This window comes from Talpa occidentalis, unplaced genomic scaffold (assembly GCF_014898055.3).
Source record: "Talpa occidentalis isolate TD23 unplaced genomic scaffold, MPIMG_talOcc4v2.1 talOcc4.7, whole genome shotgun sequence".
Lineage (NCBI taxonomy): Eukaryota > Metazoa > Chordata > Mammalia > Eulipotyphla > Talpidae > Talpa > Talpa occidentalis.
In genome coordinates this window covers 103440000-103466300 of record NW_023605083.1, presented here as the reverse complement: position 1 = coordinate 103466300, position 26301 = coordinate 103440000, and the positions used below count along the sequence as shown (strand labels likewise).

Genomic DNA, 26301 nt, shown 5'->3' with positions numbered 1-26301 from the left:
AAAGATTTGTCAATTTTGTTGATCTTTTCCAAAGCTTTCATTGAATCTTTTCTATTGTTTTTTGTTTTGTTTCTATTTTGTTTCTTTCTGCACTTGCCTTTCTTCTGCTGATTTTAGGTTTAGTTTGCTCTTTTTTTTTTTTTTTTTTTTTTTTTTTTTTTTTTTAGTGTCTTAAAGTGGGAGGTTAGGGGATAGTATTTTTTTTTAAATTAATGAAGCACCATTGTTTCACATCTTTGCTAATATTTTGACAATATAGGATTTCTCCCCTTAGGTGTGGTCATTGTAGAACCCATTGCCCTCCACCATAGTCCAGTCTTCCCTGCTTCTCACTGCTCTCCTCTCCCTTCTTCTTCTCCTCCCCTATCAGGTGTCTAAGATTTATGGGCAGTTTTCAAGGATTGGTTTTATATGTCTTTGTTTGATCCATTGGTTTCTGAGATTGCATAACATAGTATTTTAATTTTAAAATGATTTTTTCCTACAAATTTTGAGATTTTTGGTTTTTTAAATGGTTTCTTTGGGATTTACATTTTTCTTTCTTAGACATAGCTATAAGCTTCCTAGTTTTATCTGTACCCCATAAGCTTTCTCTGTTGTAGCTTCATTTTCTTTTTTTTTTTTATTTCAATCCTTTTATTTTTTTTTGAATTTTAAAACCTATTTTATTTTATTATTTTTTTATAAATAATAAATTTTATTTTTATATTCCCCATACAATTGCAACCCCCCCTTTCTGATCCCAATCCCTCTCCTCCCGCCCCCCACCCCCAAAAAAGTGTCTCTGTTTCATAGTTTTTTGTTGATTCTGATTTTCACTTTCTTATAGTTATTCATTTTCCTGGTCCCTTATTTAAGTTTTCTAGATTCCTGCTATGAGTGAGACCATCCAGTATTTTTCTTTTTCTTTTGGCTTATTTCGCTGAGCATGATCCCTTCCAGCGCCATCCATGTTGCTGCAAATTGCATGTGTTTATCTTTTTTGAATGCTGAGTAATATTCCATGGTATATATGTACCACATCTTCTTGATCCAGTCATCTATTTTTGGGCATTTGGGCTGTTTCCAAAGCTTAGCTATTGTAAACAGTGCTGCTATAAACATAGGGGTGCAGGTGTTCTTTGGAATTGATGTTTCTGTGTCCTTTGGGTAAATACCTAGGAGTGGAATTGCTGGATCATATGGAAGCTCTATGTTTAGCAGGTCCAGAAATCTCCACACAGCTCTCCATAATGGTTGGACCAGTTTGCGCTCCCACCAGCAGTGCAGGAGAGTTCCTTTTTCTCCACACCCTCGCCAACATTTGTTGTTGCTAGTTTTTTTAATATGTGCCATTCTCACTGGTGTAAGATGGTATCTCATGGTAGTTTTGATTTGCATTTCCCTGATGACAAGTGATGTTGAACATTTTTTCATATGCCTGTTGGCCATTTGCATTTCCTCTTCAGAGAAGTTTCTTTTTAGCTCTTCTGCCCATTTTTTGACTGGATTATTTTCTTTGTTGTTGTTGAGTCTCATCAGCTCTTTGCAGATTTTTGTGATCAGTCCTTTATCATTAGTGTTGGGTGCAAAAATGTTCTCCCAGTTGGTGGGGTTTCTCTTTATTTTTGTTATTGTCTCTTTTGCTGTGCAGAAGTTCTTTAATTTGATGTAGTCCCAGCTGTTTATCTTTGCCTTCACTATCACTGCTTTGGGTGATGTGTCTGTAAAGATGTCTTTGATGTGCAAATCACGTAGTGTTTCGCCTATATTTCCTTCTATATATTTTATGGTTTCAGGTCTTATGTCTAGTTCTTTAATCCATTTTGAGTTGATTTTCGTGTATGGTGTGAGGTAGTGGTCAAGCTTCATTCTTTTGCATGAGCGACCCAGTTTTCCCAGCACCATTTATTGAACAAACTTTCCTTGCTCCAATGCATAGTCTTTGCTCCTTTGTCAAAGATTAGTTGACCATAAATCTGTGGGTTTATTTCTGGATTTTCTATTCGATTCCATTGGTCTGTATGTCTGTTCTTGTTCCAATACCATGCAGTTTTGATTATTATGGCTTTGTAGTATAGTTTGAAGTCTGGGAGTGTGATGCCTCCATTCCCTTCTTTTTTTTTCAGGAGAGCTTTGGCTATTCGGGGTTTTTTGTGATTCCATATGAATTTCATCAATAATTGTTCTATTTCTTTGAAGAATGACATTGAAATTTTGATTGGAATAGCATTGAATCTGTATATTGCTTTTGGTAGGATGGCCATTTTAATAATGTTTATTCTTCCAATCCATGAGCAGGGGATGTCTTTCCATTTCTTTGTGTCTTCTTCTATTTCTTTTAACAGTGTTTTATAGTTTTCTTTGTATAGGTCCTTTACCTCTTTTGTTAGATTTATTCCCAAATATTTGATTTTTTTTGTTTCAATAATAAAAGGGATGGTTTTTTTGATTTCTTCTTCTTCAGATTTATTGTTTGTGTATAGGAAGGCTACTGACTTGCATGTTGATTTTGTATCCTGCCACTTTACTGAACTGATTGATTAGTTGAATTAGTTTTTCTGTGGAGTTTTTGGGGTTCTCTATGTATATTATCATATCATCTGCAAATAGTGATAGTTTGACTTCTTCTTTTCCTATTTGGATTCCTTGGATGTCTTTCTCTTGTCTTATTGCTCTGGCTAGGACTTCCAGTATTATATTGAAAAGCAGTGGTGAGAGTGGACATCCTTGTCTTGTTCCAGATCTTAATGGAATTGCTTTCAGCTTTTCACCATTGAGAATGATACTGGCTGTTGGCTTGTCATAGATGGCCTTTATGATGTTGAGGTATGTTCCTTATATCCCAAGAATTTCAAGGGCTTTTATCATGAATGGGTGTTGCACTTTGTCGAAAGCTTTCTCAGCATCTATTGATATTATCATATGGTTTTTATATTTCTTTTTGTTGATGTGTTGGATAACGTTGATTGATTTTCGGATGTTAAACCATCCTTGTGTCCCTGGAATGAATCCTACTTGGTCGTGGTGAATTATCTTATGGATACATTGTTGGATTCTGATAGCTAAAATTTTATTGAGGATTTTTGCATCCGTGTTCATTAGGGAGATTGGCCTGTAGTTTTCCTTTTTTGTGTTGTCCTTGTTCGGTTTTGGTATTAGTGTAATGTTGGCTTAATAGAACGTGTTTGGTATTGTCCCTTCCTTCTCAATTTTTTGGAAGAGTTTGTGAAGGATAGGCACTAATTCGTCTCTGAATGTTTGGTAGAATTCATTTGTAAATCCATCAGGTCCTGGGCTTTTATTTTTGGAGAGGTTTTTGATTACCATTTCAATTTCGCTGCTTGTAATTGGTCTGTTTAGGTGTTCTATTTCTTCTTTATCTAACTTTGGGTGATTGTAGAGTTATAGGAATTTGTCCATCTCCTCTAGATTGTTGAACTTGTTTCCATATAACTGTTCATAGTAGTTACTGATTATTCTTTTGATTTCTGCTGTGTCTGTTGTGATTTCCCCTCTTTCATTTATGATCCTGTTTATTTGTGCTTTCTCCCTTTTTTCCTTTGTGAGCCTGGCTAGGGGTTTGTCTATTTTATTGATTTTTTCAAAGAACCAGCTCTTGGTTTCATTGATCTTTTGGATTGTTTTTTTATTTTCAATTTCATTTATTTCTGCTTTGGTTTTTATTATTTCTTTTCTTCTACTGGTTTTGGGGTTTTTTTGTTGTTCTTTTTCTAGATCTTTGAGCTTCGAGATTAGGTTGTTTCTTTGAGTTCTTTCTTGTTTCTTGATGTGAGCTTCTATTGCTATATATTTTCCTCTTATTATTGCTTTTGCTGCATCCCATACATTTAGGATATTGGTGTCCTCCTTGTCATTCAATTCAAGGAATTTTTTAATTTCTTCTTTGATCTCCTCATTAGTCCAGTGGTCTTCCAGTAATGTGGTTTTTAATCTCCATGAGGTAGGAAAGTTCCTTGCCTTCCTTTTATGGTTTATTTCTAGTTTGATGCCTTCATGGTCAGAAAAGATGGTTGGTATGATTTCAATCTTTGTGTATCTGTTGATGTTTGTCTTGTGCCCCAGTATGTGATCGATCCTGGAGAAAGATCCGTGTGCACTTGAGAAAAATGTGTACCCCGTTTTTTGGGGGTTTAGTGTTCTATAGATGTCTGTTAAGCCCAAATGCTCTAGGTCCTTATTTAGAGCTTTAGTTTCTTTACTTATTTTTTGTCTTGTTGATCTATCCATTGTTGATAGTGGTGTGTTGAAGTCTCCCACTACGTATGTGTTTTCTCTGATGTCTGTTTTCAGAGAGGACAACAGTTGTCTGATATATTTTGGTGCTCCTTCGTTTGGTGAGTATATGTTAATGAGTGTTATTTCTTCTTGAAGTATTGTCCCCTTGATCATAATGTAATGACCATTGGGGGTCTCTTTTTATTTTTTTGAGTTTGAAGTCTGTTTTATCTGATATAAGTATAGCTGTTCCTGCTTTCTTTTTTGGTCCATTTGCTTGTAGGATTGTTTTCCATCCTTTAACTTTGAGCCTATTTTTGTCTTTTGTAGCTAAATGTGTTTCCTGGAGACAGCAAAAGGTTGGGTTTTGTTTCTTAATCCAGGCTGCAACTCTGTGTCTTTTTATTGAAGAGTTTAGTCCATTTACATTTAGAGTTAATATTGATATGTTAGCATCTGTATTTGCCATTGTGTTTGTCTTTCCTTTGATTTTATTTATTTATTCTTTTAATAACTTTTTTTTTTTGGCCTTCTTTCGTTGTTATTCGTCCCTCTGAGGTTCTGGCTTTAGGATTCCTTGTAGTATTTTTTGGAGTGGGGGTTTAGTCGTAATGAAATTCCAGAGTTTCTGTTTGTCTGGGAAGGTCCTTATTCTTTCGAGTATTCTTCGTTGGCATCTGTTTTCTTGGAGTCTGTTGACTATGTCCCTCCACTCTCTCCTTGCCTGTAGTGTTTCTTCAGAGAAGTCCGATGTCAGCCTGCTTGGTTTTCCTTTGAATGTTATCTGTTTCTTCCCTCTTGCCAGCTTCATTATTTTTTCCTTGTCCTGGATTCTTGGGAGCTTTACTATTATGTGTCTTGCTGTATTTTTCCTTTTGTCGTGGAAGTTTGGTGTTCTTCTCGCTTCTTGTATATCAATTTTCAGCTCCTTCTTCACATCGGGGAAGTTCTCTTCAATTATCTCCTGGAATATTTTCTCTGTTCCTACATCTCTCTCCTCTCCTTCTGGAATTCCTATAACTCTTATATTTCCTTTCCTCATGGAGTCAGATAGTTCCCGAAGTCTTTCTTCGTTCTTTTTCCTTCGTACTTCTCTTTCCTTTTCTGTTTTGGTTCTTTTTATTTCTGTGTCTTCAAGAGTACTTATTCGTTCTTCCATTTCATCTATTCTGCTTTCATTGCTTTTCCCAGAGTTCTTTAGTTCCTCCATTAATTCTTTGATCTCCTGCGTTTCTTTTGCTTCCCTCTTTACGTACTCAATTTCATTCTTCTGATCGTTGATTATTTTTCTCATATCATTGTTTTCCTTTATGACTTCTGTCAGTTTTTTAATCACAGCAATTTTAAATTCTCTTTCTGGAAGTCTCAGAAGTTCTTCCAAGTTACTGTCGTTGTAATCTGGAGGGTGGTTTTCTTTTTGTGGTGTGCTTTTTTCCTGAGGAGTTGTTAGGTTGCGTGTGGTTCTTCTACTCCCTACTGTCTGTTTTCTAATTTGTCGTATGCATTGGGACACTGTGTTGCTTGGACTGGCCGGCATCTTGGGTGAACTTCTCCGCTCCCCTCTGGCTCCTCCAGGAGCCATCTCTGGCTTCTGAGGGAGCTTTCTGCTGGTTTCAGGCAGTCTTTACTGAAGAAATGTCCTTGTTCTAAAATGGCGACGCAGGACTCAGTCCCTGCGCTTCCGGTCTCAGGCACACTCTTCTGCGTGCCCGGTCTGCCCCGGCCGTGGGTGCCTGTTCCCTCTGTGGGCTCAGACTGCTGGTCGGAAGGGGCCTGGCGTGGGCTAACTTCCCAGCTGGCCACTGTCTCCTCTGGGAGCCTTCTGCCCTTCTCAAGCAGTCTTAAGAAATTTCCTGTTCTATGGGGTGTTAGTGACTTTTTTTTCCTGGTCGCTAGGTGGCGCCAGAGATCTCTCCTATTGTCCTTGGGGGGCTGTTTTTCGCCCCCCCCCCCGTGGGACAGGGAACAGAGCGGGAATGGTAGGGTAAACCTCAACGGCTTTGGGGTGCTGTGTCTGCCTTGTGCCCCACCGTCGTGGAGAACCCATGCCCCGAATTTCGTGCCCCGGGTCTCAGTTCCAAAGCCCTCACGCGGGCTGTAGCCCAGTTCAGTGGCGCGGGAATGGCGCCTTTTGCACCCGCTCCCGTGCCTGGGCGCCTGGTTCCTGCTTACTCAGTGAGGGACTTTCACCCCAGTGAGGGCCTCCGCGCGTCTCCCCGCAAGCCTAGGTCGCAGGCGCGGGGACCTGGACAGCCACGATCCAGATCCGCGTTTGCTTTTCAAGCGCGCCAAGCGCGCCGCTTTCCCGCGCATGCTTACCGGCCGGCCCGGGGCTGTGTGCGCGTCTCCAGAGTCTCTTTGTTCTTCTCTAATGGCGCCCGGAGCCGTTCGCTCACTGCCCTGGCGAATCCTGCAGGGTTCTCCACAGCTCCCGTTCACGGGGTGTGGTGGCTGCAATAGTTCCTTTCCACTCATAGTCCCGCTTGCTGCGTAGTTTGTTCTTGTTGGTCGTTTTAGTTTGTTGTTTTCCTCCTCTCTGCCGGTCGGAGAGTGCCGCCTCTGTGGGTGGGGGAGGGGAGCAGGGTTCTGCGCTTTCCTCCCTTCTGGTCCTCTTTTATGGCCACTTTCTTCTTCAGGTAGTTTGCTGGAGTCGTCTGTTTATCTTCCCTGTCCCAGTTCTCACTGGGACCTGCCGCTTTTCCTCCCTATTAACTTTTTTTAATGGGAGATCTTACTCGCAGCGTCTCCTCGCCGCCATGTTGCTCCGCCCCCCTGTAGCTTCATTTTCATTCATTTAAAATATTTTCTAATTCCTCCTTTGATTTCTTCTTTGACCCATTAATTATATGGAAGTGTATTGTTTAGTGTCCACCTAAGTTTCTGAAAAATTTTTCCGCTACTGATTATCAACTTTATCCCATTTTGATCAAAAATCATAAATTGTATTATTTCTATAATTTAAACTATATTGTGGGGCTTTTTAATGGCCTAGCATCTGGTCTTTCCTGGAAAATGTTCATTTTGCATTTGAGGGGAATATGTATTCTGTTGTTGTGTAGAATGTTCTCTATATGTCTGTTATATTTAGTTGATTTGTAATGTTGATTAAGTCTTCTCTTCCTTTATTCACCTGGTATATAGCCACCTATTATTAAAAGCAGGATATTGAAATGTCTTTTATTGTCAAATTGTCCATTCTTCATTCATTTCTGTCAGTTTTACTAGATATATATTTTGTTCTTTTATTAGGTGCATATATGTTTACAATTGTCATAGCATCAATACCGATGGTTGAGCTTTGATCAGTATGAAATGTTCCTCTGTATCTGTAATAAATTCTTTGTTTTGAAGTTTATTTTCTTATATTTATATAGTTTCCATGTGGTTGCTATTTACGTGATTTATTTTCCCACCCTTTACTTCCAATTTATCTGTATCTTTCAATCTGAAATGTGTCTTTAATGACAGCAGATAGTCAGATCATGTTTTATCTTCTCTAACAATCTCTGCCTTTGGATTATATTGCTTTATCTATTTTCATTTAATATTATTCTTGATATAGTTGGAGTTAACATCTGCCATTTTACTTTTTGTGTCTATATGACCCTTTTTTTTTGTTCCTTGATTACTTTCCTTTGCATTCAGTAAATATTGCATATGTAGTATTTTAATTTCTCTAATGATTTCCCCTACACTTTTTGAGACTTTTTGTTTTTTAAAATGATTTCTTTGGGATTTACTATATACAGCTTAACTTATCATAATCAGTTCTATATTGTACTGGCTTATTTCCTGTGATTAATATAGAAATGTAACTCCTATATAATTCTTTTCTCTGTCCCCCCTTCTTGTGTTATAGATGTTGCACTATTAATGTTACAAACCCACAATACATTGCTGCAATTACTACTTTACTCTGTGACTTTATTTTCTTAGCCGAGTGCAACTTTGCTCTCGCCCACCTCCTCTGTGTTATTGTCGAATATGCTACATATGTATTATGTTTCTATATTGGGACCAATGTTACATTATGTGTACTGGTTTATACAATTGCTGTCTATTTTTTATTTTTTTTTTAATGACACATTTATTTAGCATCATGATTAACAATCAACAGCATGGATGCCAAAAAAAAAAAAAACCTACATTAACGCCCTTTGTTGGAATGCTTTACACTTTCCACAGAACAGAAACTAAAATAACTTTTAGTTAAAAGTAGAAAAAAATACCTATTTTTCTACAATTAGTCGCAAATACAGTGCTCAATTTTTTTTGCCCAAACACATGAATATTGTTTAAAACGTGTCTTTTTTGTCACAGTGAGGCCCTGCCACCACTGTGATTAGCTGAGTTCACAGATCTGTTGTAACCTGTAGCTTTCCTGCTACTTCTCTGGCTCTCCTTGACTGTTAAGCTTTGTTTCCTGACAGGTAATTAAACCTTCTGCCACTGTCATAGCTACTGCTGCTACTGGCACCCCCACAGCCACCTTGGTTTCATGGTTTGGCAAAGTATTGGCCTCTACCACCATAGGGGACAGAGCTTCTGCCTCCAAAGATTCCTCCTTTCATGAGTCCAAAATATGAAGATTGAGTGTTGTAATTGCTAAAATCATGGTAGCTTCCACCACTTCTAAAATTGCTTCCATCATAACCAAACCCATGATCACCATCCCCACTGCCACCATATCCACCACCAAAGCCACCTCCCACTGAAGTTTCCTCCATGACCAAGGTCATCATTCCCGCTAAAACCACCTTCACCACACCACCAAAGCTTCCAGAACCACTTCAACCTGTTACTGTTGTTATTACCCACCTAGCCCATTACTTTTTGGTGCACACATCAAGATAGTTGGACTTCCTCTTTGAATGTGGCCTAACAGATATCTAGAGCAAACCCATCACTCCAGTGACATAGGTTCTTTGAACTCCTCGGAGTGTTTTGGCCTCTTGTGTGTCCTCTGTGCTCCTGTTCTTTCCTTTCACTTACTTTTCACTGGAGTACTTCCTCAGTCGCCTTCCTCACAGCAAGTGCATTAGCATCAGCTTCCTCATACTATCTGTCTGAAAATATATTTTACAGTCACTTTTGATTTACTATATTGTTTGTTGCTGTATGGTTGGTCTGACTCTTGCTCTTTTGTGAGTTACTTTTTCTTTTCCTTCTCATAATTTTTTGTTTTTCTTTTTTCCTCTTCTGCATTGTCATAAATCTAAATGCATCTCTCACTCAGTCATTTTCCAGAGACCTGATTACCCCTTTTAATCTGAAAAATTTTGTTTTTCTTAAGTCAGATCAGTTTTCTTATATTATTTCTTTGATGATTTCTTGCCTTTTATATTCTTTCCTCTCAGAATATCTGGTTGGCAATAGTCCTTTTGAACTTGAACCTTCTGTAACTTCTTTCCCACAAGTTTCCACTTCTTTGAAAGTTTGTTCTATATTCTAAATGCTTTCCATTGACTATCTTCCAAACTTCGTATTACACATACTTCAAGTATATATATATATATATATATACATACACACAACATATATTTACATATATCATTTACAAATTGTATGTTTAATTTCTGAAAGAAGAAATTTTGTTTTCCAATTGCTTTGTTTTTCATATTCTTTTTAATGGATGAAGTATGTTCTTGACTTTTTGATGTTTTTAATAAGAGTAGTTTTATTTTTTTGGAGTCTACCTCCCAAATTATCTTCAGGAATAATTTGCTTGCTTATTATGATTTTTATCTTTGTGATGCTGGCACTCTTAAGGTGCTTTGTACATGTTCCCTGTGATGTTCAAGTACAACAGGCTGGATTGATTTTCCTGGGGTGGGTCTCCTCTGCTGTAGCATGGACAGGCCCCTTTCCCTTTGGACCTTCATAGCATTGACTTGGGGAGAAGGACTGAATGTGTGTGTGTGTGTGTGTGTGTGTGTGTGTGTGTGTTAGGATGAGAGAGGATGGAGGGGAGGAGGGATGAGAAGATGACAAGCTGTTGCTTGACAGAGCAGAGGACTGTGGGTTGAAGAGGGGGCTTGGAATAGAGCTGGCCATCTCTTGGGAACATTTGGCCTCAGTCACCACCACCTTCCCATGGCTTTAATTAGCCTCAGGAAGTTTGTTCAATTTCTTTTATAAACATTCTCTGGCTTCCCCCCTGAAGTAAGTCTGACTTTAAGGAGGCGCAGGGGAAGGAGGGGCAATGGAGATGTGGATGCAGCCACTTGGGACCTCTCTTCTGTCTTCTGGAAGGGGGAGCACACTCCCTCCCATCATTACTGGGTTTCTCTGCATGGCCCCCACCCTCACCCTGTATATTCTAGGCTCCTCCTCACTTTTATATCCACAGGCTTCTATCCTTTCTTCTAGCCCACACTGTGTTGAGACCACAATGTCTCTGGTGATTTGCCTCCTCTTTTGTTTTAGAAATTTATTCCTCTACTGTCATTTCAATGGAGTTGGGGACAGTGGGATAGGACTTAGCCTTGTGTTTTTAAATTAGAATTTCTTTACTCGTATTTTCCTATAAAAATAGAATCATTTAATGATATACAACATCAGCTGTTCACCCATCTCTATTTTCTATCAAGGATTTAAAAATTTAGCAAAATTATGGAAATAAAACACATAGGCAGATTTTGATCTCTTCCTCACTCAATTATCAATATGGAACCTGCCCTCCTCTTCTTGGCAAACATGCCAGGGCCAGGGTAGCGAATCTTGACCCAGGGATCTGAGTTGATGCGCCCACAGTTGTGCTGTGCTCTTTTGACATGGCTCTCGAGAGCTGTGGTTGGTGATAGTTCCTGTGAATTTCCTTATTGTTCACCACAGTTAGTCCTCCACTTTTTCTATTTTCAGAAACAGACCTTGCAGATTCAGGCAAACTTGGGGATGATTGGGGGCCTCTCGGTCCTCTAAACTGGGAAGGAAAGGAACATTAGATCCAGAAGGAATGGGGGGCTGGTGGCAGGAAGACTGTAGTGTCTTCCTCACCTTGACCATGGCAGGTCAGGGAAACCACAGGCTTAAAGGCAGAGGATGAAAGCTGTCCAGGATCCCAGCTGTGCAGGGATCCAAGGCTGGCTTACTATTTGGTTGGAAAATAAGTGCTGAAGTGGGATAAGGCATAAATTAGCAGGCTGTAAGCAATTGTCATGCAAGATCCAAAGCCTGGCTCTTTGACATGGGCCAGTTCTGTGGCCACGGTCTAGGAAGGACATCTAGGATGTACCATCATTTCAAATCTGGAGAAGCCGGCAATGTGACTGGGGTGGGTCTACATTCTGCCAGGTTTAGATTGCATTTGGGCACCAAATTTGGAGGTGGGGTTCTCCCAGTGCATGCAGCCAAATCTGAGCAGCAGACCCAGGGCAGCAGCTATGTATGTGCAACCCACTGCCCCCAAACCAGAGTTACTGTCAAGCGATGCCTCTGTCTGAGCACTTTGGCTGTTCCAATGTAAATCCTTGGAGGGGCTGATATAACCATCTTGTCACCAACTCTAGTGGTTAATGTAGCATCATTAAATGGTATTTCTAACTTCCTGCAGGCCAACTTTCACCACCATGTCTAATCAGACGTCATGATGGTCAGATCACTCCCACCTCCTCACTACACCTGCCCCCTGCATTCTTTCCCAGGCTCACCCAGTCCCCAAACCTCAGCCATCAGGCCTCCCCTTGTATCCTCCGCATCCAACAACTGACCCAATCCCTTAAATATCTCCAAAGACTCCTTCTTCCCTTCCACCTGGACTGACAGTATCTTCTCCCACCTGTGTGCCAGCAGGATGTTCACGAATGTCACTCTCTGCCCCATATCTCTTGATGCCGGTGCCTCCAGGATAATTTTAAACTGCTGTGTATAGTAAGAAAAATAGGACAGCAAACATTTGCCAAGCACTACTAGAAACCAGGCACTGTGCTGCATAGGACACATGTAATAGTCATTTACTCCTGACAAGCGCCCTATGAAGTAAGGCTATGGTGATAATGTTTTCCTGAGAGATGGAGACCCAGAGAGCTTAGTAACTTGCCCTTGGGGCACCATCAGGTGGTGGCAGATGGACAGGTGAAAACTGCCTTTTCGTCATTGCACCAGGCATGTCTCCTAGGTCATGGGCAGGACTGAGGTTGCTTGAGAATGCACACAGCTTGCTGCTTCTCCTGCTGGGCAGGCGAGGAAGGCTGGTTTGGAGCTCCTGGGCTGTTTTACAAGTAGAGAGTTTCTGCTAGTACTGGAGGGACTGAATGAACCAGGCAGGCACTGCCACATCCCAGAGAACAAAAGAAACCAGACTAGCAGAACTCTGAGTGGGGCTCTTCCAGAACAGTGGTTCTGACTGGGTCACCAGGCCGGCAGTATCAGTATCTGTGGAACCCACCAAGATGCAGATCTGGCCCAGCAGGGTCTGCCCTCATGGAGTCTGCAGTCAGTGCTTCCACAGTCCCTGGGGTTTCAACACCGCTCAGGTTGAGAACCATGGTCTAGTGAATGCATCCTTTTAAAATGAGGCTGGATAGGGTAGGTAATGAGTCCAATGATACATGGCTGATTAGCTGTAGAGACAGGATTCCAAGCCAAAACCCATGATGTGCTGGCCGGTAGCGATTCCCCACATGGCAGTCAGTGGCTTTGGATTCTGTCCTGGTCTCCATGGTCATGTAATAGAAGTGGACAACCTAGAGTCTGGATGAATAAACTGAAAAAATTAATTTCTACTGATTTCTGATAAGAATTTTCAGTAAAAGGAGAAATAACTAAAAGGATTTACACCTCCCCCGTGTCACAGAGTCATCTGGAGACTGTGATGGGGAATAGTCAGAGATTGTTCTGCTCTCTGTCATGGATTTGAAAAATCAGAATACCTTCCTATTTGTTATTTATTTTACACTTCCAAGTCACTTCTCAAGCACCCAGACATCCTTGGTCTGGCCCTTCAGGATGCCCAGGTCTTGATTCTCCCACTGAGCCTCCACTCTCTTTGTCTTCGGAATTCACTTTTCTTCTACTGTCAGATTCCTTCTGAAATGATTAAGAATATGGTCAGTACTGATCCGTTCTCTAGGTGAGCATGGGCATCTGAGCCAGGCCGCCCTCGCTGTTGACGCCTGCCCCATGTGAGGAGAGCCTGTGCTGCTGTCCTTTTGGCAGAAGCAAAGCCGGGGGCAGGCTCTCTCCGAGACATTGTGAGCCTAGAAACCGCCCCCCCAGGACAGGATGGGCTCCCCAGTGGCTGGATAAGCTGCTGTCCTCCATCACTGTCCATACAACAACTATAATGACCATACAAATTCAGGTGACTATTTGATCACCTCTGGCCTCGGGCAAGTCGTGTGGCCCATCCCCTTGCCACCAAGTGGTGGTCTTGGGTCAGGAGGGTCTCCCAGTCCAGCTGGAAGCCGCCTCCTGGAGCAAGGCAGGGTCTGGGTTACTCTGTGGTGCCTCCTCCAGTTCAGTCCTCAGCCAGCCTGGGAGGAGGGAGGCAGGAAGGTGACTTGGAGGTACTAACAAGGTGCCTGAACTAAGTTGCCAGGACAACCACTGAGGGGTTTCTGGGATAGATCCTCGGAAGGCAGAAGGGAAGCAGGAAATGGAAGACTGGCGGGGCCAGGGGATTCACCACAGCCCTGGCTGCTGGAGGTGGGACAGCCCCACAGAGGTGGCTGATTCACTGTGACAGATGCAGTTGCCACCTCTGAAGTGATGGAGAGCCCCAGGTGCTGGGCAGGGCTGCTCTTTGCCCTCAGGGAGAGTTCAGGGGTCAAGTGAACTCTGAGCGGGATATATTCTCTTTTTCCTGACCTTCCTTCCATGTCTTTCATAGATCCGAACAAAGGACAGGGTTTTCGACAGCATCAGCCACCTGATCAACCATCACCTGGAGAACAGCCTGCCCATTGTCTCCGCTGGGAGTGAGCTCTGCCTCCAGCAGCCTGTGGAGAGGAGCACCTGACAGCTGTGCCTGTCCCCCTACAGCCGCAGTGGACAGGAGGACCGGTTCTTTGGCAGATGGGTATGGGGCCTTGGGAACCAGGCAGCACCCTGCAGGCACAAAGCCCTGTTCAAAAGCCCAGGAGGAAGACTTCTGTAAAGTGCAAGTTTCATAAACTTGTTCCAATTTCTCATGTGCATATTAAAGGTGTACATACCTATACATCCTGTACAAATTATCCCTCTATATTTATATTTTTTAAGACTAAAAAAGATGTAAGACTAATGTTCTGTGCTGTATGTTTTTAATGAAAAAAAGTTTGACTGTAGTTGTCTGGGCAAAAATTTAATTCCACGGACCCATTCCACCAGAAATTCCACTAGGAGGGTGTTACTGCAACTTTACCGAATAAGCACAACACCAGGAGCAGAAGCAGCTGGAGGAAGGGCAATAGACATGGAACTAGAGTAGAACAAGGCAAATGCTGCCCCCAAGGTCTAGCTCTGCACCTAGAACACGTGGCATGCTAATGGCAGCCACTCCTGGGGACGTGGGTGCCCTCCTCCCCTTCCTCCTGGCTGCCCACCGGGCCGCTGCATCACATCTGTGTGCTCCCGTTTCCAGCACCAGGTGGCTCTAGCAGCTGCACTGCAGAGCTGCATCCCTCTAGCAGTTTCAGGGCCTGCTGAGCACAGAAATAATGTCCCTCTTGACCTCAGTTATCCAGGCGGTCTTGGGATTCAATTTACTGCCAAATATGGCACAAAATAAGCCTCACTGATGAAGACCTTGACTGGCAAATGCTCCCCTCGTTTTTATCTTTAGAGTGACGGAACACATGTCTGCAGAGGGGAGTCAGGCCAAGTCTGTTTCTATGTTCTTCCAACCAACAGGCTTGATTACAGGCCGCTGGAGTGGCTGTTGCTGGCAAAATTCTCCTCCTGTAGATTCCGTGGAGAAATGCATGTTGAGGAGTTGTGCCACAGATGATGCAAGTGCAGGTGCCCAGATTTCAGCCCTGGGGCCGTTCATATCACCCTTCCTGCTGGGACCTCCTCTGCCTGAAGCCAAGGAGAAACACAAAAATTTGGGACTTGCATTTTGCAGTTCCACTTTGGGATGACAACTGGGTAAAGCGAGTCATCTCTGCAGCAGATTTCCCAAATGCTCTGCAAAGGGCGTGTGCCCATGCACCATTTTGTCTTGGTGCCATCCTTCAAGATAAAACATTGATTTCCCGCTGGGTCTTTTGGTATTAGGAAGTCGAGAATGTTTATAATTTAAAAAAAAAATACACATCTGAGTTGCGCTGACCATGTGATTTAACAGACACTGTCTTTTAAAGGATGAAAGGATTCATCCATTTGCTGGCACCATCTCAGTGTATCTACCACATGTGCCGTCACCCCAGTGAACCCCACCCCTAGGTATGGCACCCTTTAAACAGGGCAACAGAAAGTCACTCTGCACACAGAGCGTTGTACAGTGATACAGTTGATGCTTCAAGATTGAGGTATAAAGCATAGATTTGAAAAACTCTAATGAGTACTAGTCTGCAAATTTCAAATGCTAAGTATGCAAATCCTATTTCTACTTTTGGGTGTGTGGCCAGGTTGGAAGGATGAGGTAGAGTTAATCTGTGAGGATGAGTTGGAATAGGTTGATAGCTTCCTTTGTGGCCTTCTTTGCAGTTTTTGTCTCTTGAGGGTCCAGTGAATCTAAGGTGGCAGTGGCTTCAATCTTCTGGGATGTTCTGCAGTGAACTAGAATTCTATGGAGAATCTGGCACTAGTTGAGGGGTTCTGGTTTCAGGGTCAGTATGGGTAACCAATTATTCAGAAACAGAGGGGTGTTACCAGAGATTTGGGCAGTGTCTGGATCAGGCTCTCACCCTGGGACTGGTAAATTTGGGGCACAGGGAGCTTGGTCTGCATTCTCCAGTGTATAGAGGCCCTTGGGATATGTAGATAAAGTGACTTTTCTCTCAATAGTGGAAGGTGTGTAAGGCCAAATATTAGTGTCAAGGGCACAGCACAGTAGGAAACCAGAGTGAGGAACAGGAAGCCCTGAACACTTGATCTTCATTTTCCCCTCTTGGGGATGGACAGAGTTGTGATCTGCAGCTTGAGTAGCTCTCTGCTTTGAAGTCAGTGTCTCACTGGAGATATACAATATTGATAGATTATGGGTTTTTGCATGAGAATCAATTTAAAAAATTAAGGGAACTGGGGGATCAAATTTTGTTTTGATATTAACTCCAAATACATGTTTTAAAGCTCAAATGGCAAGCTTGCTAACCATGGAACGGTGCCAGATGGGAAAGTGGTATCCACCCTAGCAGCCAGACACATCCAGTGGCAGTCACTTCCGTCTCCCTGCCTCCCACTGTAAGGCGTGTTAGAGCGCACGCTGTCATCTCATTTCTTCCTTCAAGTGCCATGTGATGGGCATCACTGTACAACTCCTAAATAGATGGGGAAACTGAGGCTCAAATGCTGCCCCACCCTGCTCAAGGCCATGTGGTCCACAGGTCGCAGGCTGTCATCACTCTTAGCATCCCTAGAGCTCTGGACTCCGAGGCAAACTTGGCAGGGCCCTCTTCCAGTCCCCACTGGGTCTCTCCTCCGAGCCCCCCATGCCTATTCAGGTCCAGCTGCTAAACAGCCAGCCCCAGGGAGCAGCACTATGTGTGTGCCCAGAGCATCCACCTCCCCGGGCATGGAGACTGTGCAAAGGGCCGCCCTGGGCAACCGGACAGTGCTGGAACCTTCTGTCCCTTTCATGGCCCCCAGCCACTGACCCCAGGTCTTGGCGTGAACTGGGAGCACATGGTGGGTTCCAGCAGTCCTAAAATTGCCCCATTGCCAAGCAGCCCTGAGACCCCTGTATCATCCCTCTCGCCACACCGTCCTGAACCCAGGGCAGTGTGTCTCTGACATTCTCAGCCTGCTGAGCACTGTGGAGCCCCATGGGGCTGCTCCTTGCTGTTTTAAGTCAGCATCAATTTTTGATGACCAAGGACACGCTGAACAGCTCATTGGACAGCCTGATAAAGACACATTCAAACAGCTGCCCATCTGAAACGTATGCTAAATGGCCACTTTTGGGCTTTTTAGATGAGACATCAAAGTGCTGGTATCTGCTCAGCCTTGATGCAGGTCTCCTTTAAGCAACGATCTTGTTTAAAACCATCTCTCCGGTGCTGAGGTAGATGAACAGGAGCCCCCTTGAGGCACCTGTAGTGCCTGAGGGTCTCTTGCTAGGGGAGGGCACCACCCACTGCTTCCAGGGAAGACAAAGGGCCAGCCCCAGGTGGAGGAAGGGCTTGGCTTAGGAGGATGGGCAGGCCCATGGGAAGAGGAATGGAGCAAGCAGCACTTTGTGCAGCCCCAAGCTCAGGACACTGTCCACCAAGGCTCTTGGCTCCATGCCTGTCCAGCTCCCAAAACGGAGCTTCCCCTTCAGGTAGCGCCAGACCCCATGTGGCTCCCTTCTATAAGCAATGCTTGAGAACCAGGATCCTGGTCCCATTTCTCCTGCTAAGCTGCCATAAGAAGCCCAGCCACATGGGTCCTTGGATCATGGCCTCCTCGGGCAGTGCCAGCAGTGTTGGATGTGTCTGTCCAGCCTCAGCTCCAGCAGCTCAGCCATGTGGCCCAGGCTGTTGCTGGGGGTCTGGGAGCTGTGACTCGCCACCTGCACCCAGGGCTGTGCCGTCCCCAGCCTGATGTCGGGGTCGGAGACTGCATGCTAGCAGGAAGGAAGGCACTTCCTGGGATACTTCAGCCACAAATGTGTGCTCTCTTGAGATGTGGGCCCTTTGGGGGGGGGGCACACAGGTGCCTCTCATCTTTCCATGGGTCTGCCCTTCCTTCCGTGTTCAGCTGTCATCTATAAAGGTCTGCGTGAAAGGGGCAGTCCAACTCAAAACAAGGGGGAGACATGGAGAGACTGCAGCCAGGGAGTGCCATCACACAAGCCTTGGCCTGGGGCTTCAGAAAAGTACTCTGGGTTCTGGAGTGAAACTCTTCAGCTTGGTCCTGAGAAAGATGAACTGGGAAAACTGCTTTACTGGAGCATGTTGCCATCCTGGAGCTGTCACTGCTCTCCAGAGGACAAGAAGCGAGGCTGCACCGGTACAGGGCAGGTGGAGGGACCCATTTTCCCTTGAAGAAGGGGTAGCCAGGTGGTGTGCCAAGGGGGTCAGATGCCAGCGGCTGACTCTAGGACCAAGTGCAGGACTTATCAGGGTCCTTTATGGCTTGTGCCTGCAGCTTCCCATTCCCCCCATGGAAAATGGCAGGTGGCTCTTCCCTCCATGGGTTTCACATTTAGGTGGCCTCCCTTTGCAAAGTGCATAACAGCATCGGTCATTTACACAGACAGATGAAGAAGTGTTCCTACTCCTCTTGCTTAGTTTTTGGTCCTTCAGAAGGACCCCAAGGGAGAGTATGAGTGCATGTGGTTTCTCTGGGTGCCAATCCCAGAGTGGGGAAGGGGAAGAAGCAGACGAGGAGGTTGCAGCTGAGCAGGTCACCAGGGCATGGATAACTCAGCACCCTGGAGACTGCATGAGACAGGGCTGAACCTGTTTCAGAGCTAAACCTCCCAGGTGGGGGGAAAGCCGGGCATCTACTCACTTGGCCCATCACTAAAGGAAGGCCCCCATGTCCTGAAGGGCCCCATACACACCGAGCACATTTCCCGAATTCAGAGTTCTTAACAGAGAGACAAACTTTCCTGCAAAATAGCCTTGGAGTAAAGACAAACATCAGAGCCCCCCAGGGTTCCTAACCCAGTAGTTTCAGATGAGGCTCAAGAACTTGCATTCTAATAAACTGCAGGTGATGCTGGTGGGAAATCTAGACTTTCAGAGCCACCATAGATGTGAGTTGCTGTCCTTAACTGCCTCTTACTAATAGCTTTCCTCTCTAATCTATGGTGATGTTTTCTTGTCACTTCATGTCAGAGATCCCAGGGTCCATACTGCTGGTTTAAAAGTGGAGGATTAATAGGCATTTATAACTCCATATAATCATTGCTGCAGATAAAATACCATCTGCCAGCCACGATTTATTTATAATGGGGTTTATACATATTTATAAGTTTGCAAGCAACAAATACACAGTTTTAAAACTGGCACAATTTATAGCAGCCAGAAAAATTGCAACTTTATACCAGGACTTGTGAATGTCAATCGCACACGTATATATACATATGCGTATGTATATACATACACACATGTACACCTGCATTGGTGACACAGATGTGCATCTGTCTGGATGTATGCACAGGCAGGTTGACTGTGTGATTTGCACCTCTGGACCTCCTTGGGTTTTTGTATTTTAACAAAAACAGTTTTAATAAGGATGACTAGAAAGTTAAGCATAGGTTAAGAGTTTGCACTCTTAAGAGTGAGGACTGACATGTCCTGGCACCTGTGACATGGAGGGGAGTCTGGGCTGCTGTGGGTGAGGGGACCCCAGTGCCAAGAAAGGAGGAAGGCCGCAGGGTAGAGGGACTGTGAGAAATGGAAGAGGGATAGCAGGGAAAAGAAGCCAGTCAGGTGTAGACAGGGAAAGGGAAAGACAGATGAGGGTAAAGAGGACAGAGTGGGGAGGTAGACAGCAGATCCAGATAGATGTCTGGTACTTACCACAGCTCCTCAAGTCAGAGGCCACCCAGGAAGAACAAGAAGGGGCAGGTGTGGGGTAGGGAACCTTATCACTGTGGTTGGAGGACAAGAGCTGTCTTCCCAGTGTGCATGTGGCACTGCTGGATGACCTTTCTAGCCAGCTTTCTCTTGGCCTTATCTGAACTAACATATAGGCTCTGGGCTCCTGGGACAGAACTGTGAAGGGACGTGTGTTCTGCCTGCCTGAGTTGGTACTCTGCTAGAAAACAGACACCACATAGTAGGGCAGCAAGACTCGCCTGAGGCCATGGCCAAGTTAATGGGACCATGACAGGGCATTCCAGGTGACAGCCTGAAAACTTTTCAAAGTGGAGGCCCAGAGGGTGGCGGTGTCAGAGCAGGTGGGCTGAGGAGGAGGGTAGAAACTCCTTGTGCACAAAATGGCCCAGTGTTAGATAGTAGCAGTGAGGTTGTTTCCCCTCCTGCCCTGGATCAGTGGATTCAGACCCAAAACAGACAGCCTTCTTCCCTGAAGGCTGAGAAGCTACTGTCACTGAGGGCTGTGCAGGGGATGAAATATCTTCTTACAACTTCAAGTTTCTTTTTGTTGTTTCACCTGGAACTGTTGTAGATAGAAAAACACACACACATGGAGGGCATGCTGTGGTCCTGAGTGTTTGAGATCATTCATTCATACTCACCTAGGACAGTTTTACCACAACCAAAGTTTGCAACTACTGAATCAAGCGACAATTAGCAAAGCAGAAATGAATGAGCCAATGCATCTTTGAACATTGAAATTACCTTTTTCTGTAACAACTCTGTGTTGGTTGCAAGTGGAATGTTCTCTGTTGATTTGACTTTTGAATATAACTTGTTTCAGAATAAATATTGTAAAATTAAGTACGTGAATGTTCTTTGTATTCAGAATTAAACACTGCTGTTTCAGTCCAAGGACAGGAGAGAACTCCATGTAAATTTAATGTGTAATAATAAGATATTTATTACTTTTTCAAAAGGGTTTGGATGGCAGATTATACATATTGATAAATATTATTTGAAAATACTGTGTTCTGTTTTCCATTAACTTTTGTGAAACAAACAAACAAAATTATTTGTAAAGGTCCCTGTTCAGTTGATTGCCAATCTGCCACTTTCCACTTTGATACTGGAATGGAATTGGTTTTTAAACATCCCTGAGGAGTGGAAATACAACACCAATTTCAACTTTTTTGATCTCTGTTCTATGAAAAATGAGAAACCTAAATTATCTGGCCAACATTGAGAGATTTGAGAAAACAGTGACAAAGACAATTGGCAAAAAATTCCCTCCTCACCTCCAACAAATCCACTTCACTCCTACAGGAAATGATGTGGTTTCCAGTTGTGAGCCCTTGGTGACGCACCTGGTGCACCCCTACATTCCTGGGGAGCCAAGCGAGGTGCCAAATGGCATCCCCCGTGTCGCTCTGAGAAGAGGGTGTCACGGCTATTCAGGCAATGCTGCACTTCTCCTTGTCATTGGTTATGGGAAAATGTGCCTTCATTTTCGGAATAGCGGTGTGTGCATTTCTGATTATGTAGCAAACCCTCTGACTTTTGACTTAAATACTAAAAACATTTGGGTGTTGAGGTTTTGCACTCATAGATACAATTTAAAAGCATGGACTTGGTAATTTAATTAGAAGTTTTCTATAAAATAAACCTTGTTACGTTTCTGTGAAAGGCTCTTTATTAGCATAGAGGAATCATGGGTGGAGAGAGAAACACCGTTTTCTAAATAATTCATTGTTTAGATGACTGTCCATGTAAGTCTGTTGGCAATAAAGGATATTGTGAAAAGTCTCTGATTTGGATGACCGCTCTTGTGTTGCCTCACAAAGGAGAAAAGGAGGGTGTGAAACCTTGCTATAGAATGCAGGTGCTGTTATTCCTTAGGCTTCTTAACATAAAGTAACAGCTGGGACTCCCCTGGTGGCGCAGGTGGTTGAGCGCAGCGCTGTGAAGCTGTCCGCAGCCTCTGCAGCGTGGGTTCGAACCCGGCTGGCTGTGGAGATACACCCACATGGGGCGGCAGACCTCTCCTGTCTCACCTGCTGCTCCCCTCAGCAGTGTATTTCAGTCTGTCTGCCTGTTCTGCTCCCCGCTCTGTCTCTGGTGAATCCTCTCACCCTTCCCACACACACACCTATGGCCTGTACCCCGGTTCTGATATGCATGAATAAATAAATCTTGAAAAAAACCAAACACAGTAACAGTGAATGCACTCTATGTGCCAAGGGTGTGGAATGTAAATGGCATCTTGGCTGAAGCCAAGGTTCACTTCTGCAACTTGCTACCTATTGGCAGAATCAAAGGGACAGAACACTGTGGTCCTCATTTGAGTTGGGGAACATGAATGTCAAGGCCAGAACAGTTATTCCATTGGTGTCTCTTTATGTAGAACATAGTACAGAAAGGTTAAAACTAAATCACTTGTGAAGGAAAAAGCTGGAAAGGGTTGACTCAGGGAAGGGTTGACTCAGATTGATTCTCTCTTGTGGCAAAGGGAGCAGAACCAAACGTCCATGGCTTTCTTTGGACCACACCTCCACTGCTTTGATCTTTAGGATGTTCTTCTCATCAAAGGGCAGCCCACTAACCTTCTAAAATTGGTGAAACAGCACTACTAGCCACCGAAGTTGCACGGGAACACCAACTATGTTAGTGGGGAACATAGGTTATGGCAATTCTGAAAGTGGTTTAGAAATAGGTACCAGTTGAGGAATCGGGATGCCAATGTGCACCCCACCAGTTGTCCTGGTGAAACCATGCCCACATGAACACCCCCAACAACAGGCTTATACAAAGGCAGTTGGTTTTATTTTTGACAAACATACATGGAACATAGTAAGGGTTACTAAGTGACTGAGGTCGAATGCACAGCTTCTCTGTGGCTTTCACATGCCCAGCTCTGTGTGTTGGCTAAGGAGGAATGTGCTCATTGGAATGAAAGCGGATTATTTTTTGCATATATCAAATGAGCACAGTTACTATATCATATGTTTCATTCAGCTCCCTTGAAAATTTTGTGTTATTTCAAGGAGAACTCTGGACCAGAACTATGATAGAAAGTTCGAAAACCATGTGCTTACCTAAGTGAAAATGCAATACACAACTCTCTGGCCATCTGATGCATTTTGTTTGCTTATTTGTTTTCTTAACCCAGTACCTTATGGCTTAACTTTTGTAGAAATGCCCTGGGTTTTCTCACGCTATTTCATAAAAGAATAAGCTGATTTTCGGTGAATTAAAGGCAACAAAATGTCACCAGTGACATCGCCTTACAATAAGAACTGGTCTCATCAGTAACAAAAAGGAGGAAATCAGTACATGTTTACCCTGGAAATGTGCCTCGTAAGAGGGATCAGATACCCAATGAGCAATTACTGCTTCAAAAAAGTTGACATATAAGACAACTCTTTTGGCCCATACTCAAAATTCTCACGGAACCTAAAAATCTTCAGGGGCTCCCATGTGAGGGTTACTCAAGTAACCTTTAGAGGGTTGTTTGTTCTTATAAATCACTGATGACGTCACCAATATGTGCAGCTCCTCCGATTTGCATGTAGAACCCCCGGGCGAAAGCACTCAAGAGGATGTCTGCCTTCTAAGAAACCCCTTTATAAGGCAAAGGGGAGACACAGGTTCAGCCTGCGTGGAAGCAAGATCTCAGTGTCCTGTGGAGTTATAGCTCTGAAGAATCCGCAACCCCAGCTGTCGCTCCCCTCCTTATGTGGCTGTAACAGTCTCTGTGGAGGGGCCTCCAGGAAGGCTGGGGGCTCTGCCCAAAGGCCTGGGCTACTCAGCTGCCACAACAGGGAGTCTTGACTTGCTGCTTTTCTGAGACAGAATCCAGCTCAACATGAGATCAAAGTGCTGTCTGGCAAAACTTTCCCAATTTAATAGAAACTTCCATTACGTTAAACAGACAGCTGCTTCCTGCAATAGGGGAAGGTGGATCAGGTCAGGGGGTGGACCCCAGCTTCTTCTGTGTATGTTCTTTCTTGGGTGGGTCTGAGACACAGGCTCCCTGAACACCATGGCTGGCTTTTTCGTGACGTGTACTTTGGCTTTTGGGTCTACTTAAAATTAGGCAGGAACACAGGGCAGAAGGGAAGTGGGCACTTGGGCACTAGACTCCGACATGTTCACTGTCACCCAGATACCTCAGACACTGACCTGTCCAGGGGCACTGTCGCAGGACTATTTTGGATCAGTCCCCCAAATCTGGGACTGGTCTTGTACAAGCCCTTTCTTGGAATCTAGGCCTTTAAAACAGCTTAACACAGACTTGTAGAAAGTCAGAGGAGACTTGGACCTACATGTCCCCCTAGTGTGTTTGTAGCAAATCCTTGTCCCTGGTGCTTCAGTCGGACATACTGGACTCACCCGTGCATGACTGCCACGTACTGCACGCAGCGCTTCTGATGCCAGACGAGCAAAACACTGGGCTACGTAACAAAAAAGAAAACACACAGACATCCATTCTCTGCGTGTCATAGATAAAGTTACTGAAACGTCACCTGAGGTTCTGAGAAACACAGGGTGCACTGTTGCCCTCTGGCCTCCCTTCTCCAGGAACAATGGAGGGGCCCTAGGCATCAGCAAGACCCCAGAGCCCAAGCAAACAGGCATGCTGTCTACACTGGAACGGACTGGTGAGTCTTCAGGTCCCTCCTTAAGAGCTACCCATGCCAAGTAGCTGTTGGCACAACAGATTTCCCTGTCCCAGCTGGGCGAGGGTCCACGTGGGGAGGCAGGCAATAAATAAGTATGTGTCTGCTGAGTCGGGTGACCACTTCCCAGGATTTAACCTCGAAGAGCTGAGGATCCCTGCTCCTTGAGGCCAGCACCCTCACTGGCAGAGGATGCCATTCTGCAGGGTTTTGTTTTTGTCAGTGATGCAGGGTGAGGTGGCCACCTGGGGAAGGTCTTCCTTGCTCTTTGGGCTGGGGCTGCTGTTGTTGCTGCCGCTGGACTTGCTTCTGCTGGGATCAAGAGCAGGCTGGACAGGCAAGGAGCGGGGGCCTTTGCCCCTGGTCAGACAGTTGCACACCAGCTGGAAGAAGGCCCGCCGCATCTCCTTGCTGGCCAGCGTATAGATGACGGGGTTCATGGCGGAGTTGAGCACAGCCAGCACCACAAACCACTGCTCCTTGAACAGCACAGGGCACTCCTTCACCCTGCAGGCCACGTCCACCAGGAAGAGGATGAAGAGCGGGGACCAGCAGGCTATGAACACGCTCACCACGATCACCACCGTGCGCAGCAGGGCCATGGAGCGCTCCAAGTTGTGGGGGTTTGCTGCCCTGCAGCTGCTGGACTTTACCAAGATGTAGATCCGTGCATACAGGATCACAATAGTCACCAGGATGGCCATGAAGATGCTGATGCAGAAGGCAATGTACTTCTTGGAATACAGGGGCAGGATGGTAGAGCAGTCGGGGAGGTTATGCAGGCAGTTCCAGCCCAGGATGGGCAAGGCGCCCAGCGAACAGGCGATGAGCCAGCACATCCCAATCAACAGAAACACGCGGTACTTTTTGTTAGCATCATAAGGTCTCATTTTGATCATAGTCAAGTACCGCTCGATGGCGATAGCCAGTAAGCTGCAGGTGGATGCCCCCAGGGCCACAAACATGCTGCCTTCCCTGAGGAACCAGACCGTAGGAGACAGGCTCAGCGTCCTCTTTCCCGACATCAGAATGTTGACCTTGTAGACGATTCCGGCCAGCAGGTCACAGAGAGCCAAGTTGCCGATGAAAAAGTACATACGGTTGTGAAATCGATTGTTTTTCCAGATGGCGATCAAAACCATCAAGTTCTCCAGGACGATGAGGCTGCAGATGACCAGGAACAGGATGGTGGTGATGTTGAAGCCTTCGGTGGCGTCCTTCAGCCTGCCCTCCAGCTTGCCCACGTAGTTGTAATGTTCATACAGGGTCTCATTCTCTGGGAGAGGCCTGGGGTGCTGCGTGAGCACTGTCGCCATCACTTGAAATTCACAGACACTTAGCTCCAAATTCCAGCAGAGGGCGCCCCGGGAACATCCATTTTGGGGGAAGACAAAGCCTCAGGCTTCCATGGAGATCAGGTCAGATGCCAGCTGGGGTGTTGAGAACAGGCCCCTGAAAAGAGATAAATGGAGGACACCCAGTCAACGCAAGAGCAAAGCTAGGGGTGCTGGTGTATTTGAGCCCCTATGCCCAAGTCCACACTGATTAAGACCTTGGGAAGCCACAGGGTCTGCAGCTGTTGGGGAAAGAAATTTGTTAGGGGAACACCCTGATCACTCAATCAGACAGGATGACGCACAGACATCGATCACATTTCTACCTGGAAACCTCTAAGCACAGAGGGTAGTTCTTCATCTACCACAAAGGAACTGATAAAATAGTGTTTATAGTTACCAAGAGAGAAACAGGATAATCTCAGAAGGAAAACAGAGCATGGACTCAAGTGTAACACC

General features: G+C 44.7%; 2 protein-coding genes across 2 annotated transcripts in view; one reads left to right on the top strand and one right to left on the bottom strand.

The window, feature by feature from the left end:
* Positions 1–21629, top strand: part of SHC3 (SHC adaptor protein 3) — a 137895-nt gene extending 116266 nt beyond the window's left edge. The window contains exon 12 of the mRNA XM_037493644.2: positions 14048–21629. Coding sequence (XP_037349541.1) covers positions 14048–14176 — 129 coding nt within the window. The 3' untranslated portion in view covers positions 14177–21629. The remainder of the gene's footprint in view (positions 1–14047) is intronic.
* Positions 21189–26301, bottom strand: part of S1PR3 (sphingosine-1-phosphate receptor 3) — a 12834-nt gene continuing 7721 nt past the window's right edge. Inside the window, exon 2 of the mRNA XM_037493685.2 lies at positions 21189–25960. Within this exon, the coding sequence (XP_037349582.1) occupies positions 24688–25824 (1137 nt within the window). The 5' untranslated portion in view covers positions 25825–25960 and the 3' untranslated portion in view covers positions 21189–24687. The remainder of the gene's footprint in view (positions 25961–26301) is intronic.